The sequence below is a fragment of the Thalassophryne amazonica genome, chromosome 15 (genome assembly GCF_902500255.1).
Source record: "Thalassophryne amazonica chromosome 15, fThaAma1.1, whole genome shotgun sequence".
Lineage (NCBI taxonomy): Eukaryota > Metazoa > Chordata > Actinopteri > Batrachoidiformes > Batrachoididae > Thalassophryne > Thalassophryne amazonica.
This window is the reverse complement of record NC_047117.1, coordinates 41,902,482-41,921,681: the sequence shown is the minus strand read 5'-3', so window position 1 is coordinate 41,921,681 and position 19,200 is coordinate 41,902,482. Positions and strand designations below refer to the sequence as shown.

Below are 19,200 nucleotides of genomic sequence, written 5' to 3'. Positions count from 1 at the left end.
GATAAAGCTGGGTATCATCTGTGTAACAATGAAAATTTAAGCAATACCGTCTAATAATACTGCCTAAGGGAAGCATATATAAAGTGAATAAAATTGGTCCTAGCACAGAACCTTGTGGAACTCCATAATTAACTTTAGTCTGTGAAGAAGATTCCCCATTTACATGAACAAATTGTAATCTATTAGACAAATATGATTCAAACCACCGCAGCGCAGTGCCTTTAATACCTATGGCATGCTCTAATCTCTGTAATAAAATTTTATGGTCAACAGTATCAAAAGCAGCACTGAGGTCTAACAGAACAAGCACAGAGATGAGTCCACTGTCCGAGGCCATAAGAAGATCATTTGTAACCTTCACTAATGCTGTTTCTGTACTATGATGAATTCTAAAACCTGACTGAAACTCTTCAAATAGACCATTCCTCTGCAGATGATCAGTTAGCTGTTTTACAACTACCCTTTCAAGAATTTTTGAGAGAAAAGGAAGGTTGGAGATTGGCCTATAATTAGCTAAGATAGCTGGGTCAAGTGATGGCTTTTTAAGTAATGGTTTAATTACTGCCACCTTAAAAGCCTGTGGTACATAGCCAACTAACAAAGATAGATTGATCATATTTAAGATCGAAGCATTAAATAATGGTAGGGCTTCCTTGAGCAGCCTGGTAGGAATGGGGTCTAATAAACATGTTGATGGTTTGGATGAAGTAACTAATGAAAATAACTCAGACAGAACAATCGGAGAGAAAGAGTCTAACCAAATACCGGCATCACTGAAAGCAGCCAAAGATAACGATACGTCTTTGGGATGGTTATGAGTAATTTTTTCTCTAATAGTTAAAATTTTGTTAGCAAAGAAAGTCATGAAGTCATTACTAGTTAAAGTTAATGGAATACTCAGCTCAATAGAGCTCTGACTCTTTGTCAGCCTGGCTACAGTGCTGAAAAGAAACCTGGGGTTGTTCTTATTTTCTTCAATTAGTGATGAGTAGAAAGATGTCCTAGCTTTACGGAGGGCTTTTTTATAGAGCAACAGACTCTTTTTCCAGGCTAAGTGAAGATCTTCTAAATTAGTGAGACGCCATTTCCTCTCCAACTTACGGGTTATCTGCTTTAAGCTACGAGTTTGTGAGTTATACCACGGAGTCAGACACTTCTGATTTAAAGCTCTCTTTTTCAGAGGAGCTACAGCATCCAAAGTTGTCTTCAATGAGGATGTAAAACTATTGACGAGATACTCTATCTCCCTTACAGAGTTTAGGTAGCTACTCTGCACTGTGTTGTTATATGGCATTAGAGAACATAAAGAAGGAATCATATCCTTAAACCTAGTTACAGCGCTTTCTGAAAGACTTCTAGTGTAATGAAACTTATTCCCTACTGCTGGGTAGTCCATCAGAGTAAATGTAAATGTTATTAAGAAATGATCAGACAGAAGGGAGTTTTCAGGGAATACTGTTAAGTCTTCTATTTCCATACCATAAGTCAGAACAAGATCTAAGATATGATTAAAGTGGTGGGTGGACTCATTTACTTTTTGAGCAAAGCCAATAGAGTCTAATAATAGATTAAATGCAGTGTTGAGGCTGTCATTCTCAGCATCTGTGTGGATGTTAAAATCGCCCACTATAATTATCTTATCTGAGCTAAGCACTAAGTCAGACAAAAGGTCTGAAAATTCACAGAGAAACTCACAGTAACGACCAGGTGGACGATAGATAATAACAAATAAAACTGGTTTTTGGGACTTCCAATTTGGATGGACAAGACTAAGAGACAAGCTTTCAAATGAATTAAAGCTCTGTCTGGGTTTTTGATTAATTAATAAGCTGGAATGGAAGATTGCTGCTAATCCTCCGCCCCGGCCCGTGCTACGAGCATTCTGACAGTTAGTGTGACTCGGGGGTGTTGACTCATTTAAACTAACATATTCATCCTGCTGTAACCAGGTTTCTGTTAGGCAGAATAAATCAATATGTTGATCAATTATTATATCATTTACCAACAGGGACTTAGAAGAGAGAGACCTAATGTTTAATAGACCACATTTAACTGTTTTAGTCTGTGGTGCAGTTGAAGGTGCTATATTATTTTTTCTTTTTGAATTTTTATGCTTAAATAGATTTTTGCTGGTTATTGGTAGTCTGGGAGCAGGCACCGTCTCTACGGGGAAGGGGTAATGAGGGGATGGCAGGGGGAGAGAAGCTGCAGAGAGGTGTGTAAGACTACAACTCTGCTTCCTGGTCCCAACCCTGGATAGTCACGGTTTGGAGGATTTAAGAAAATTGGCCAGATTTCTAGAAATGAGAGCTGCTCCATCCAAAGTGGGATGGATGCCGTCTCTCCTAACAAGACCAGGTTTTCCCCAGAAGCTTTGCCAATTATCTATGAAGCCCACCTCATTTTTTGGACACCACTCAGACAGCCAGCAATTCAAGGAGAACATGCGGCTAAACATGTCACTCCCGGTCCGATTGGGGAGGGGCCCAGAGAAAACTACAGAGTCCGACATTGTTTTTGCAAAGTTACACACCGATTTAATGTTAATTTTAGTGACCTCCGATTGGCGTAACCGGGTGTCATTACTGCCGACGTGAATTACAATCTTACCAAATTTACGCTTAGCCTTAGCCAGCAGTTTCAAATTTCCTTCAATGTCGCCTGCTCTGGCCCCTGGAAGACAATTGACTATGGTTGCTGGTGTCGCTAACTTCACATTTCTCAAAACAGAGTCGCCAATAACCAGAGTTTGATCCTCGGCGGGTGTGTCGTCGAGTGGGGAAAAACGGTTAGAGATGTGAACGGGTTGGCGGTGTACACGGGGCTTCTCTTTAGGGCTACGCTTCCTCCTCACAGTCACCCAGTCAGCCTGCTTTCCCGGCTGCTCGGGATCTGCCAGGGGGGAACTAACGGCGGCTAAGCTACCTTGGTCCGCACCGACTACAGGGGCCTGGCTAACTGTAGAATTTTCCATGGTGCGGAGCCGAGTCTCCAATTCGCCCAGCCTGGCCTCCAAAGCTACGAATAAGCTACACTTATTACAAGTACCGTTACTGCTAAAGGAGGCCGAGGAATAACTAAACATTTCACACCCAGAGCAGAAAAGTGCGGGAGAGACAGGAGAAGCCGCCATGCTAAATCGGCTAAGAGCTAGTAGCTATGCTAAGCTAGCGGATTCCTAAAAACACGCAAAGTGAATAATGTGTAAATAATTTAGAGGTGATTCAGCAGAAGGAGTGCTTTAGTTAAGGCACGTAAAGATTACACTGGGAAACAAATCGTAATCTAGATAACTAGATCAATCTAACTGCGCAGATTAAACAGCTAACAGATACAGAAAAACACCGCTGTGCTCCGGAACAGGAAGTGATACAATACCGCAGTGAGAGCTAACCACCAGTAGAGGCAAGCCAGATGGGCTTATCGACCTGGTAATACGGTTAGACAACCAATTAGCAGAACGCTGACGGGAGCAAGACGAAGGGCGTGGTCAGGCACGAGCTCGTCCCTCTTCCTCCCGGGTCCGAAAGGGAGCCGTCTTCCCCACGCTCCACAGCCAGGGCACTCCACGTGACGACAGCTCCCCCTGCTGACGTTGTTAGGGAAACGAGCAGGGCCAAAAGAAAATCAGATCAGAGACAAAGGAGGCTGGCCCGTGGGGAGTGTATTTACTGCAGCTCAACCGAGCACATGCAGAAAAACTGCCCCAAATGGTCAAAACAGCAACACCTGCCCTTAGAGACTGGGCTAAGGGTGGGCCATAATACTCATGCGGGGAAACCCTGTAAATCTGCACGCATCCCAGTTACGATCCTGAGTGGGGATCTAACCCTTCACGCCCCAGCACTGGTGGACACGGGGTCTGAGGGGAATCTGCTGGATAGCAGATGTGCAGAGGAAGTGGGGCTCCCTCTAGTGGCCCTTCCTTCACCATTGAAGGTACGGGCACTAGATGGCACCCTTCTTCCACTAATCACACACCAGACACAGCCAGTGACATTGGTTGTGTCTGGGAATCACAGGGAGGAGATTGTGTTTTATGTAACACCTTCTACCTCCCGAGTGATTTTGGGTTTTCCATGGATGTTAAAACACAATCCCCGGATTGATTGGCCATCTGGGGTTGTGACGCAGTGGAGCGAAACCTGCCACCGGGAGTGTTTAGGATCCTCGGTTCCACCCGGCGTGACAGCTAAGGAAGAGGGTCTAGTCCCCCCCAATCTGGCGGCGGTGCCAGCCGAGTACCATGACCTTGCTGACATCTTCAGCAAGGATCTGGCACTCACGCTGCCCCCACACCGTCCGTACGATTGTGCCATTGATTTGATACCTGGCGCTGAGTACCCGTCCAGCAGGCTGTACAACCTCTCACGTCCGGAACGCGAATCAATGGAGAGCTACATCCGGGACTCGTTAGCTGCCGGATTGATCCGGAACTCCACCTCTCCGATGGGTGCAGGTTTCTTTTTTGTGGGCAAGAAAGATGGCGGACTCCGTCCATGCATCGATTATAGAGGGCTGAACGAAATTACGGTTCGCAACCGATACCCGTTACCTCTGTTGGATTCGGTGTTCACGCCCCTGCATGGAGCCCAAATATTCACGAAACTAGATCTTAGGAATGCGTACCACCTGGTTCGGATCCGGAAGGGAGACGAATGGAAGACGGCATTCAACACCCCGTTAGGTCATTTTGAGTACCTGGTCATGCCGTTCGGCCTCACCAATGCGCCCGCGACATTCCAAGCATTGGTTAATGACATCTTGCGGGACTTCCTGCACCAGTTCTTCTTTGTATACCTCGACGAAATCCTCATCTTCTCCCCGGATCCTGAGACCCATGTGCAGCATGTACGTCAGGTCCTACAGCAGTTGTTGGAGAACCGGCTGTTTGTGAAGGGCGAGAAGTGCGAGTTCCACCGCACTTCTTTGTCCTTCCTGGGGTTCATAATCTCCTCCAACTCCATCGCCCCTGATCCGGCCAAGGTTGCGGCGGTGAGAGATTGGCCCCAACCAACAAGCTGTAGGACACTACAACAGTTCCTCGGCTTCGCAAATTTCTACCGGAGGTTCATCAAGGGCTACAGTCAGGTAGTCAGCCCCCTGACGGCCCTTACCTCTACTAAAGTCCCCTTCACCTGGTCGGATCGGTGCGACGCCGCGTTTAGGGAGTTGAAACGCCGGTTCTCGACTGCACCAGTTCTGGTGCAGCCCGATCCCAATCGCCAGTTTATCATTGAAGTGGATGCCTCTGACTCAGGGATAGGAGCCGTGCTGTCCCAGAGCAGGGAGTCCGATAAGGTCCTCCACCCTTGTGCCTATTTTTCCCGCAGGTTGACCCCGGCAGAGCGGAACTATGACGTCGGCAATCGGGAACTCCTAGCGGTGAAAGAGGCTCTTGAGGAGTGGAGACACCTGTTGGAGGGAGCTGCGGTACCTTTCACGGTTTTCACGGACCATCAGAACCTGGAATACATCCGGACCGCCAAGCGTCTGAAGCCCAGGCAAGCTCGCTGGTCACTGTTCTTCGGGCGTTTTGACTTCCAGATCACCTACCGCCCCGGGACTAAGAACCAACGATCTGATGCCCTGTCCCGGGTCCACGAAGAGGAGGTCAAAACCGAGCTGTCAGATCCTCCGGATCCCATCATCCCCGAGTCCACTATCATGGCCACCCTCACCTGGGACGTGGAGAAGACCGTCCGGGAGGCCCTGGTACGGAACCCGGACCCGGGGACCGGCCCCAAGAACAGACTTTACGTCCCACCAGAAACCAGAGCTGCAGTCCTGGACTTCTGTCATGGTTCTAAGCTCTCCTGTCACCCAGGGGTGCGAAGAACCGTGGCAGTGTTTCGGCACCGGTTCTGGTGGGCGTCCATGGAAGCCGACGTCAGGCAGTATGTCCAGGCCTGCACCACCTGCGCCAGGGGAAAAGCCGATCACCAACAGGCACAGGGACTCCTTCAATCGCTACCTGTGGCCCACCGTCCCTGGTCCCACATCGGCCTGGACTTCGTCACGGGCCTCCCGCCGTCCCAGGGCATGACCACCATCCTCACGATAGTGGACCGGTTCTCCAAGGCGGCCCACTTCGTGGCCTTCCCGAAGCTCCCGACGGCCCAGGAGACTGCAGACCTCCTGGTCCACCATGTCGTACGTCTGGATGGGTTTCCATCTGACATTGTTTCCGACCGTGGTCCCCAGTTCTCCTCGCAAGTTTGGGGAAGTTTCTGTAGGGAACTGGGGGCCACCGTGAGCCTCTCGTCCGGGTACCATCCACAGACGAACGGACAGGCAGAGCGGACGAACCAGAACTTGGAGCAGGCCCTCCGCTGCGTGACCTTCGCGCACCCGACGGCCTGGAGTGACCATCTGGCCTGGATCGAGTACGCTCACAACAGCCAGATTTCATCTGCCACCGGCCTCTCCCCGTTTGAGGTGTGTTTGGGGTACCAGCCCCCATTGTTTCCCGTGGTGGAGGGAGAGGTCGGTGTGCCCTCTGTCTAGGCCCACCAAAGGAGCTGCCGTCGGGTGTGGCGCACTGCCCGCTCTGCCCTGCTTAAAGCCCGGATGAGGGCTAAGGCCCATGCAGACCGCCGGCGTTCCCCGGCCCCTGCATACCAGCCCGGGCAGGAGGTCTGGTTATCCACCAAGAACATTACCCTGCAAGTGGAATCCCAAAAGTTAAAGGACAGATTCATCGGACCTTTCCCCATACTCAAAGTCCTCAGTCCGGCCGCAGTGAAGCTGAAGCTACCAGCTTCACTGCGGATTCACCCCGTCTTCCATGTGTCCTGTATCAAGCCCTGCCACTCCTCTCCACTCTGCACCCCCGGACCGGCGCCGCCTCCTGCCCAGATTATCGACGGGGAGCCTGCCTGGACCGTGCGCTCCCGTGGACTGGGAGGGATATGGACCTGAAGAGCGCTCCTGGGTGAAGAGGAGCTTCATCCTGGACCCGGCCCTCCTGGCCGATTTCTACTGTCGTCACCCCGACAAACCTGGTCAGGCGCCAGGAGGCGCCCCTTGAGGGGGGGGTCCTGTTGTGTAGCCGCCAGAAGAGGAGGTACTGCTGGCCCACCACCAGAGGGCGTCCTGCCTGAATGGCGGGCTTCAGGCACAAGAGGGTGCCACCGCCTCACGGGAGCAGCTGGAGATGACAGCTGTCCCTCATCACCATCTGACAGCTGTCCCTTATCATCATCACCATCACTATAAAAGCCGGGCAGCAACTCCACCTCGCTGCCGAGAAATCAGTCTACCTAGCAGGTAAACCTCTCAGCAGTTTTGGTGCCAATCGCACAGTGATCTTTGATTGTCTTGCAGGCGTTCCTGGACCTTTCCATAGCTGGAGGCTGGGATTGTACATCCAACAGGAGACGACGTATCTCTCTCCTCACGGATAAGTAGTGTCAGGACCTGCACGTGGTTGTTTGGAGGTGGAGGTGTTTGCCCTCTGGACGGAACTGTTTGCTGACTGTTTACTGGGTGTGGGCACACACACCTACCATTAACTGTTTCTGCTTCCTGCCAGCAGTACCAGATCTGACAGCTGGAGACGGTGGCCACCTGGGGACTCAGGACTTGGCAGCTCCGGTGTGTTCCAGATCCGTTGGCAGTGGAAATCGTGTGGGACCCGGCTCTTCTCTGGACAGACGTCTTCTATCCTCGAGCCTGCCCACACGTCACCGTTGTACATTGTTTGACTCCAAAACCTGTAATTGTTTGTATCTCATTGTGCACTTCACAACAGTAAATTGTTACTTTTGGCTTGTCCATTGTCCATTCATTTACGCCCCCTGTTGTGGGTCCGTGTCACGACACATTCCCAATAGGATTTCTCAGCCAGCATCATGGATCCCGAGGGGCATCAACCATCGGATGAACCACCAATGGAAACGCAGGGTGCACAGGCGTCGGCAGGAGGCCTGTTAGGTGAGCTGCAGCAAATCTTATCCGCCTTCACTGCTCGGTTGGACTTGGTAACCGAGCACAACAGTAAATTGTTACTTTTGGCTTATACATTGTCCATTCATTTACGCCCCCTGTTGTGGGTCCGTGTCACGACACATTCCCAACAAAACCGCGTTACAGGGCACCTATAATATCTGCTATTTGGCAGAATACACATGCTTTTCTTTGGTAAGTGAGTAGTTAGTTGCCTATACTGAGCTGATAGACACACATGAAATCCAGGAAAACATCTTTACATTTATACTTCTAACTGTAGTATACAATACATACATGTATAAATATCCACAACAGTTGTAAATGAACTGTCAGTAAACTAAAGATAAAAGATGTGAATGAAGAACATGAATTTCTTAATTTTAATCTATGTGAACTGAACTTTGAGCTTGTTCTTTAAATAAAATTGATTGATTGATTGATTGATTGATTGATTGATTGATTGATTCTTTTAGAACACTGATTATTGCGTTGGTGGGGCGGGGGGTGCACAAACATACTCAGAATGTACACAAGGCAAGAGCAGCACATCTACCGTGAGTTTTCAAAACATATTTATGCTTTGTTTTCTTTCAATGTCTGTGCATGTCATTTCACTGTGCTAGCACAATGTCGATAACAGTAGCACATCTGCGGTAAGTTTACAACCCCCCCTCCCCCCCCCCCCCCCCCCCGAATATGCAGAGTTGCTTCTTCCTGTTCACTGTGCAGGGGATTAGCAGGACTTGCTTGCCTCTACTGGTGGTTGGCTCTCACTGCGGTATTGTATCACTTCCTGTTCCGGAGCACAGCAGTGTTTTTCTGTATCTGTTAGCTGTTTAATCTGCGCAGTTAGATTGATCTAGTTATCTAGATTACGATTTGTTTCCCAGTGTAATCTTTACGTGCCTTAACTAAAGCACTCCTTCTGCTGAATCACCTCTAAATTATTTACACATTATTCACTTTGCGTGTTTTTAGGAATCCGCTAGCTTAGCGTAGCTACTAGCTCTTAGCCGATTTAGCATGGCGGCTTCTCCTGTCTCTCCCGCACTTTTCTGCTCTGGGTGTGAAATGTTTAGTTATTCCTCGGCCTCCTTTAGCAGTAATGGTACTTGTAATAAGTGTAGCTTATTCGTAGCTTTGGAGGCCAGGCTGGGCGAATTGGAGACTCGGCTCCGCACCGTGGAAAATTCTACAGCTAGCCAGGCCCCTGTAGTCGGTGCGGACCAAGGTAGCTTAGCCGCCGTTAGTTCCCCCCTGGCACATCCCGAGCAGCCGGGAAAGCAGGCTGACTGGGTGACTGTGAGGAGGAAGCGTAGCCCTAAAGAGAAGCCCCGTGTACACCGCCAACCCGTTCACATTTCTAACCGTTTTTCCCCACTCGACGACACACCCGCCGAGGATCAAACTCTGGTTATTGGCGACTCTGTTTTGAGAAATGTGAAGTTAGCGACACCAGCAACCATAGTCAATTGTCTTCCGGGGGCCAGAGCAGGCGACATTGAAGGAAATTTGAAACTGCTGGCTAAGGCTAAGCGTAAATTTGGTAAGATTGTAATTCACGTCGGCAGTAATGACACCCGGTTACGCCAATCGGAGGTCACTAAAATTAACATTAAATCGGTGTGTAACTTTGCAAAAACAATGTCGGACTCCGTAGTTTTCTCTGGGCCCCTCCCCAATCAGACCGGGAGTGACATGTTTAGCCGCATGTTCTCCTTGAATTGCTGGCTGTCTGAGTGGTGTCCAAAAAATGAGGTGGGCTTCATAGATAATTGGCAAAGCTTCTGGGGAAAACCTGGTCTTGTTAGGAGAGACGGCATCCATCCCACTTTGGATGGAGCAGCTCTCATTTCTAGAAATCTGGCCAATTTTCTTAAATCCTCCAAACCGTGACTATCCAGGGTTGGGACCAGGAAGCAGAGTTGTAGTCTTACACACCTCTCTGCAGCTTCTCTCCCCCTGCCATCCCCTCATTACCCCATCCCCGTAGAGACGGTGCCTGCTCCCAGACTACCAATAACCAGCAAAAATCTATTTAAGCATAAAAATTCAAAAAGAAAAAATAATATAGCACCTTCAACTGCACCACAGACTAAAACAGTTAAATGTGGTCTATTAAACATTAGGTCTCTCTCTTCTAAGTCCCTGTTGGTAAATGATATAATAATTGATCAACATATTGATTTATTCTGCCTAACAGAAACCTGGTTACAGCAGGATGAATATGTTAGTTTAAATGAGTCAACACCCCCGAGTCACACTAACTGTCAGAATGCTCGTAGCACGGGCCGGGGCGGTGGATTAGCAGCAATCTTCCATTCCAGCTTATTAATTAATCAAAAACCCAGACAGAGCTTTAATTCATTTGAAAGCTTGACTCTTAGTCTTGTCCATCCAAATTGGAAGTCCCAAAAACCAGTTTTATTTGTTATTATCTATCGTCCACCTGGTCGTTACTGTGAGTTTCTCTGTGAATTTTCAGACCTTTTGTCTGACTTAGTGCTTAGCTCAGATAAGATAATTATAGTGGGCGATTTTAACATCCACACAGATGCTGAGAATGACAGCCTCAACACTGCATTTAATCTATTATTAGACTCTATTGGCTTTGCTCAAAAAGTAAATGAGTCCACCCACCACTTTAATCATATCTTAGATCTTGTTCTGACTTATGGTATGGAAATAGAAGACTTAACAGTATTCCCTGAAAACTCCCTTCTGTCTGATCATTTCTTAATAACATTTACATTTACTCTGATGGACTACCCAGCAGTAGGGAATAAGTTTCATTACACTAGAAGTCTTTCAGAAAGCGCTGTAACTAGGTTTAAGGATATGATTCCTTCTTTATGTTCTCTAATGCCATATAACAACACAGTGCAGAGTAGCTACCTAAACTCTGTAAGGGAGATAGAGTATCTCGTCAATAGTTTTACATCCTCATTGAAGACAACTTTGGATGCTGTAGCTCCTCTGAAAAAGAGAGCTTTAAATCAGAAGTGTCTGACTCCGTGGTATAACTCTCAAACTCGTAGCTTAAAGCAGATAACCCGTAAGTTGGAGAGGAAATGGCGTCTCACTAATTTAGAAGATCTTCACTTAGCCTGGAAAAAGAGTCTGTTGCTCTATAAAAAAGCCCTCCGTAAAGCTAGGACATCTTTCTACTCATCACTAATTGAAGAAAATAAGAACAACCCCAGGTTTCTTTTCAGCACTGTAGCCAGGCTGACAAAGAGTCAGAGCTCTATTGAGCTGAGTATTCCATTAACTTTAACTAGTAATGACTTCATGACTTTCTTTGCTAACAAAATTTTAACTATTAGAGAAAAAATTACTCATAACCATCCCAAAGACGTATCGTTATCTTTGGCTGCTTTCAGTGATGCCGGTATTTGGTTAGACTCTTTCTCTCCGATTGTTCTGTCTGAGTTATTTTCATTAGTTACTTCATCCAAACCATCAACATGTTTATTAGACCCCATTCCTACCAGGCTGCTCAAGGAAGCCCTACCATTATTTAATGCTTCGATCTTAAATATGATCAATCTATCTTTGTTAGTTGGCTATGTACCACAGGCTTTTAAGGTGGCAGTAATTAAACCATTACTTAAAAAGCCATCACTTGACCCAGCTATCTTAGCTAATTATAGGCCAATCTCCAACCTTCCTTTTCTCTCAAAAATTCTTGAAAGGGTAGTTGTAAAACAGCTAACTGATCATCTGCAGAGGAATGGTCTATTTGAAGAGTTTCAGTCAGGTTTTAGAATTCATCATAGTACAGAAACAGCATTAGTGAAGGTTACAAATGATCTTCTTATGGCCTCGGACAGTGGACTCATCTCTGTGCTTGTTCTGTTAGACCTCAGTGCTGCTTTTGATACTGTTGACCATAAAATTTTATTACAGAGATTAGAGCATGCCATAGGTATTAAAGGCACTGCGCTGCGGTGGTTTGAATCATATTTGTCTACTAGATTACAATTTGTTCATGTAAATGGGGAATCTTCTTCACAGACTAAAGTTAATTATGGAGTTCCACAAGGTTCTGTGCTAGGACCAATTTTATTCACTTTATATATGCTTCCCTTAGGCAGTATTATTAGACGGTATTGCTTAAATTTTCATTGTTACGCAGATGATACCCAGCTTTATCTATCCATGAAGCCAGAGGACACACACCAATTAGCTAAACTGCAGGATTGTCATACAGACATAAAGACATGGATGACCTCTAATTTCCTGCTTTTAAACTCAGATAAAACTGAAGTTATTGTACTTGGCCCCACAAATCTTAGAAACATGGTGTCTAACCAGATCCTTACTCTGGATGGCATTACCCTGACCTCTAGTAATACTGTGAGAAATCTTGGAGTCATTTTTGATCAGGATATGTCATTCAAAGCGCATATTAAACAAATATGTAGGACTGCTTTTTTGCATTTACGCAATATCTCTAAAATCAGAAAGGTCTTGTCTCAGAGTGATGCTGAAAAACTAATTCATGCATTTATTTCCTCTAGGCTGGACTATTGTAATTCATTATTATCAGGTTGTCCTAAAAGTTCCCTAAAAAGCCTTCAGTTAATTCAAAATGCTGCAGCTAGAGTACTGACGGGGACTAGAAGGAGAGAGCATATCTCACCCATATTGGCCTCTCTTCATTGGCTTCCTGTTAATTCTAGAATAGAATTTAAAATTCTTCTTCTTACTTATAAGGTTTTGAATAATCAGGTCCCATCTTATCTTAGGGACCTCGTAGTACCATATCACCCAAATAGAGCGCTTCGCTCTCAGACTGCAGGCTTACTTGTAGTTCCTAGGGTTTGTAAGAGTAGAATGGGAGGCAGAGCCTTCAGATTTCAGGCTCCTCTCCTGTGGAACCAGCTCCCAATTCAGATCAGGGAGACAGACACCCTCTCTACTTTTAAGATTAGGCTTAAAACTTTCCTTTTTGCTAAAGCTTATAGTTAGGGCTGGATCAGGTGACCCTGAACCATCCCTTAGTTATGCTGCTATAGACGTAGACTGCTGGGGGGTTCCCATGATGCACTGTTTCTTTCTCTTTTTGCTCTGTATGCACCACTCTGCATTTAATCATTAGTGATCGATCTCTGCTCCCCTCCACAGCATGTCTTTTTCCTGGTTCTCTCCCTCAGCCCCAACCAGTCCCAGCAGAAGACTGCCCCTCCCTGAGCCTGGTTCTGCTGGAGGTTTCTTCCTGTTAAAAGGGAGTTTTTCCTTCCCACTGTAGCCAAGTGCTTGCTCACAGGGGGTCGTTTTGACCGTTGGGGTTTTACATAATTATTGTATGGCCTTGCCTTACAATATAAAGCGCCTTGGGGCAACTGTTTGTTGTGATTTGGCGCTATATAAAAAAATTGATTGATTGATTGATTGATTGATTGATTAGCAGAGGAAAAGACGGCGGAATGTTCCTTTAGAGTAAAACATACTTTTGAAGAATTTTCTTTTTTACATATATTATGATGACAACAACAAACAATAATGATGCTAATAATATATTTCAGTAGTGTCCCGGCAGCTTCTTGGACATGTGTACCGCAATGTGGGTGACTTGGCCCTCCACAGAACAGAGCCAGAAACAATTTTTCACATGTGATTTGATCAGCATGAAACAACATTAAATCATTCAGACTTTTTATTGGAATGTGGCTGTGGAAGAGGTCATACACAGGAAAATATAGACATACGAGGTCTGTCCGTAAAGTATCGTACCTTTTTATTTTTTTCAAAAACTATATGGATTTCATTCATATGTTTTTACGTCAGACATGCTTGAACCCTCGTGCGCATGCGTGAGTTTTTCCACGCCTGTCGGTGACGTCATTCGCCTGTGAGCACGCCTTGTGGAAGGAGTGGTCCCGCCCCCTCATCGGATTTTCATTGTCTGGAAATGGCGGAATGAAAAGGACTTTTTTTCCATCAGAATTTTCTCAGAAGCTGTTAGAGACTGGCACCTGGAAACCATTTGAAAAATTTATCTGGCTTTCAGTGAAAATTTTACGGGCTTCACAGAGAATAAGTACTTTAACTACAGGTTTAAGGACCCCTTTAAAGGACGGTCGGTGCGCCGCGCTGCGAGCTGCGACGATGCGGCACAAACCACTGGATCATTTCTAAGCTGATGGCTCTGTGGATACGAGACCGTCGTGTGCTCTTTCTCTGGTTATCACAAGAGCTGGACATCAGCCATTTTCCAGCAGATTTCACTTTTAACAAGAGATTTTGTCATGGAAAGCCGCGCGGAGGCTTTGCGCGTCACAACCGATTCGCTGATGAAGCAAGACAAAGGAACACCTCCGTTTCGGCGTGTTAGAGGACAAGTTGGGACATGTCCAGCTCTCCACAAGTTCTTTTATACTCACTCGACTGGTAAGCACTGAAAGCCGAGATAGACATGTCCCAACTTGTCCTCTAACACTCCGAAACGGAGGTGTTCCTTTGTCTCGCTTCATCAGCGAATCGGTCGTGACGCGCGAAGCCTCCGCGCGGTTTTCCATGACAAAATCTCTTGTTAAAAGTGAAATCTGCCGGAAAATGGCTGATGTCCAGGTCTTGTGATAACCAGAGAAAGAGCACACGACGGTCTCGTATCCACAGAGCCATCAGCTTAGAAATGATCCAGTGGTTTGTGCCGCATCGTCGCAGCTCGCAGCGCGGCGCACCGACCGTCCTTTAAAGGGGTCCTTAAACCTGTAGTTAAAGTCCTTATTCTCTGTGAAGCCCGTAAAATTTTCACTGAAAGCCAGATAAATATTTTGAATGGTTTCCAGGTGCCATTCTCTAACAGCTTCTGAAAAAATTCTGATGGAAAAAAAGTCCTTTTCATTCCGCCATTTCCAGACAATGAAAATCCGATGAGGGGGCGGGACCACTCCTTCCACAAGGCGTGCTCACAGGCGAATGACGTCACCGACAGGCGTGGAAAAACTCACGCATGCACACGAGGGTTCAAGCATGTCTGACATAAAAACATATGAATGAAATCCATATAGTTTTTGAAAAAAATAAAAAGGTACGATACTTTACGGACAGACCTCGTATTTTTAAAACCTTTTCAGTGACTGAAAAAAATGTGATTCATGCTGTCCAGTTACAACCCCAATTCCAATGAAGTTGGGACATTGTGTGAAATGTAAATAAAAACAGAATACAATAATTTGCAAATATTCTTTAACCTATATTCAATTGAATACACCACAAAGACAAAATATTTAATGTTCAAACTGATAAGACTTTTTGTTTTTGTGCAAATATTTGGTCATTTTGAAATGGATGCCTGCAACACATTTCAAAAAAGCTGGGACAGGGGCAACAAAAGACTGGGAAAGTTGATGAATGCTCAAAGAACATCTGTCTGGAACATTCCACAGCTGAACAGGTTAATTGGAAACATGGGGGGTCATGATTGGTTATAAAAGGATCATCCCCAAAAGGCTCAACCGTTCACAAGCAAAGATGGGGCGAGGATCACCACTTTGTGAACAACTGGGTGAAAAAAAATAGTCCAACAGTTTAAGAACAATGTTTCTCAATGTTCAATTAAAAGGAATTTAGGGATTCCATCATCTACAGTCCATAATATGATCAGAAGATTCAGAGAATCTGGAGAACTTTCTACACATAAGCGGCAAGGCTAAAAAGCAACACTGAATGCCCGTGACCTTCTATCCCTCAGGTGGTACTGCATTAACAGCTGACATCACTGTGTAAAGGATCTTACCGCATGGGCTCAGGAACACTTCAGAAAACCATTGTCAGTTAACACAGTTTGTCACTACATCTCCAAGTGGAAGTTAAAATTCTACCATGCAAAGTGAAAGCCATACATCAACAACATTCAGAAATGCCGCCACCTTCTCTGGGCCCAAGCTCATTTGAAATGGACAGAAAAATGTGCTGTGATCTGATGAGTCCACATTTCAAATTGTATTTGGAAATAATGGGCATTGTGTCCTATGGACAAAAGTGGAAAAAGACCATTCAGTTTGTTACCAGTGCAAAGTTCAAAAGCCAGCATCTGTGATGGTATGGAGGTGTGATAGTGCCCATGGCATGGGCAACTTACACATCTTTGATGGCACCATCAATGCTGAAAGGTATATCCAGGTTTTGGAGCAACACATGCTGCCATCCAAGCAACGTCTTTTTCAGGGACGTCCCTGCTTATTTCAGCAAGACATGCCAAGCCACATTCTGCATGTGTTACAACAGTGTGGCTTCGTAGTAAAAGAGTGTGGGTAATAGACTGGCCTGCCTGCAGTCCAGACCTGTCACCCATTGAAAATGTGTGGCACATTATGAAGTGCAAAATATGACAATGGAGACCCTGGACTGTTCAACAACTGAAGCCGTACATCGAGCAAGAATGGGAAAGAATTCCACCTACATTTCAACAATTAGTGTCCTCAGTTCCCATTTGCTTATTGAGTGTTGTTAGAAGGAAAGGTGATGTAACACAGTGGTAAACATACCACTGTCCAGAGGTGTCAAATCTAGCTTGAGAAAGTAAAAGTCCAGCCACATATTTGTTCCATCTTCCCAATAAACCAGCTGACTGTAATTAGTTCAGCTCTTCAGGCAGGTGGATGAGCTAATTATAGAGATTGCCCGTTTTAGGTGCGCAGGTAGAAGTAACACATGGGAGGGTTTTTACTTTCTGAAGCCAGATTTGACACCTCTGCCACTGTCCCAGTTTTTTGTAATGTGATGCAGGCATCCATTTCAAAATGAGCAAATATTTGCACAAAAACAAAGTTTATCAGTGTGAACATTAAATATCTTGTCTTTGTGGTGTATTCAATTGAATATAGGTTGAAGAGGATTTGCATTATGGTAGCTGCGGGTGAGGAGAACTTTAGCAAGGTCTGCATGCCTGGTGATCACTTGATCCAACTGGTGCCAGTGGTGGGACTGCAAGTGTCTCCAAGACACCTGGTGGATATCCTTGCATTTGAAGAAGATGCTGGTCACGCATATGCCATGATAGCAGCACAGCTCCATCAGTCTTTGGCCACTGTCGTTGATCTTGCCTCATCCGTAAACACCTAGGTAGGTGGACCAGGCCTTGTGATCAGCACCCACTCTGGCGTTGAAGTCTCTGAGTAGGTAGAAGCCTTCTGTCCTGGGAATCCCAGATATCACTTCATCTAGGGACTCGTAGAACTGGTCTGATGATGGTGGCTGGGCCTGAAGATGTTGAAAGTTGGAGGGCAAGGATTCTCTCACTGCCAGTTGACAGTGGCTCAATGCACGTGACCAGGGTGTTCTTCACAGCAAAACAGACACCTTGCTGACAGGATTCATCCAAGGACATCCCTTACCAAAGAAGGTGTAAGTTGCTTCCTTGATGGTACCACTGTCTGCCAGCCCAGTTTCCTGGAGGCAGGCAGACAATCTTTGTCTGATGAGACAAAGATTGAACTCTTTGATGTGAATGCCAGGCATCATGTTTGGAGGAAACCAGGCGCCATCACTACATTGAAGCATGGTGGTGGCAGCATCATGCGGTGGGCAGGTTTTTCAGTGGCAGGAACTGGGAGACTAGTCAGGATTGAGGGAAAGATGAATGTGGCATCCTGGATGAAAACCTGTTCCCGAGAGCTCTTGACCTCAGACTGGGGCAACGGTTCATCTTTCAGCAGGATAATGACCCTAAGCACTCAGCCAAGATATCAAAAGAGTGGCTTCAGGACAACTCTGTGAATGTTCTTGAGTGGTCCAGCCAGAGCCCAGACCTGAATCCAATTGAACATCTCTGGAGAGATCTGAAAATGGCTGTGCATCGATGCTCCCCATCCAATGGAGCTTGAGAGGTGCTACAAAGAGGAATGGACAAAACTTCCCAAAGATACGTGCACCAAGCTTGTGGCATCATATTCAAGAAGAGTTGAGGCTGTATTTACTGTCAAAGGTGCATCAACAAAGTATTGAGCAAAGGGTGTGAATACTTATGTACATGTGATTTCTTCCTTTTTTTTTAGTAAGTTTGCAAAAAAAACAACAAAAAAAAAAACAAACTTCACATTGTTGTTATTGAGTATTGTGTATAGAAAAAAAGGAAAAAAAATCATCCATTTTGGAATAACACTGTATGATAATATTTGGAAGAAGTGAAGCGCTGTGAATACTTTCTGGATGCACCGTATCTTACATATAGGTGGGAAAATACTGTTCAATACAAACCCAGACCTGTTATTTGATTTTGATGGCTCTTATATTTATTTATTTATTTATTTTTGAGCTGCACAACATTTCTTGCATTTATGGTCAACTTTTTTTAACTGTGTAGCTTTTCTCTTTGATCTATGTACTCAAAAAATACATCAACCAGTCACATGTATTTTAACTCATCCCACGTGATGTTACTCAGCCAACTGCATTTATTCAGAGCAACAATTGCAAGTAAAGTGAGAAGTACATCGGTCCAGATCAGACAGAAAACACTCCCGCCCCACCCTCCAAACCCCTTTGAAAACTTTGGCTATGAGACTGTAAGTAACTTTAAAACCCATATCAAACAATACTTGAACTTTAAAGAATTTATTTGCCTGGGTGAAATGCTGATCTCTCAGATATTTCAGAGATACCAAATACTTACTTTAATTTCAAGAGCGTTGTCCACTGATCTTGTATTGATGGTAACTTTGGCCATTCCATTGGGTCCAGTTACACCCTGCCCTTGAACCACATTCTCCCCGGTCATCATCACGACTGGAATACCTTGTGCTGGAGTGTCATCAGGATTTAAAACTTCAACCTGCCATCCAAAAAGCAAGTACATTAAAAATTAGAAAGTATAATTTTTTTCTTTGACTTTGACTTTCTTTGACTTTTTTGACTTTGACTTTTCTTGAAACGTATTCTGTTTTTAAAGATACACAGATGGCTTTTGCCTGAAAATAGCAATTACAATGTTGAAAATGTTTAGCTATGACTGATTGCCCTCTGGTTTTAAATTTGACTTTGTCAAATTGTCTGGAAAAAAAACCTCATGCATACATAAAAATGTTTCTGGGATATTTCAGAGTTTCTTTGAAAAAAAAAAGTATTTCCATGAATTATATTTTCAACTGGCTACTTCAAATTGTGCAATTTGCAGGGTAATGGAAGTCGGCGTGATGCACTGCTCGGCCAGTGAGTATAAGGTTGCTCCTGTTTGACTTTGATCTGCTGCTGTGTAACAATTTTTGGAGCATCCAGTAGTTGAGTGTTGTTAGACAGAAA

At 45.3% G+C, this 19,200-nt stretch overlaps 1 protein-coding gene across 1 annotated transcript in view; it reads right to left on the bottom strand.

Annotated features, from left to right (window-relative positions):
• Nucleotides 1-19,200, bottom strand: part of c3a.1 (complement component c3a, duplicate 1) — a 259,058-nt gene that overhangs the window by 152,072 nt on the left and 87,786 nt on the right. Inside the window, exon 11 of the mRNA XM_034189134.1 lies at nucleotides 18,575-18,733. Coding sequence (XP_034045025.1) covers nucleotides 18,575-18,733 — 159 coding nt within the window. The remainder of the gene's footprint in view (nucleotides 1-18,574; nucleotides 18,734-19,200) is intronic.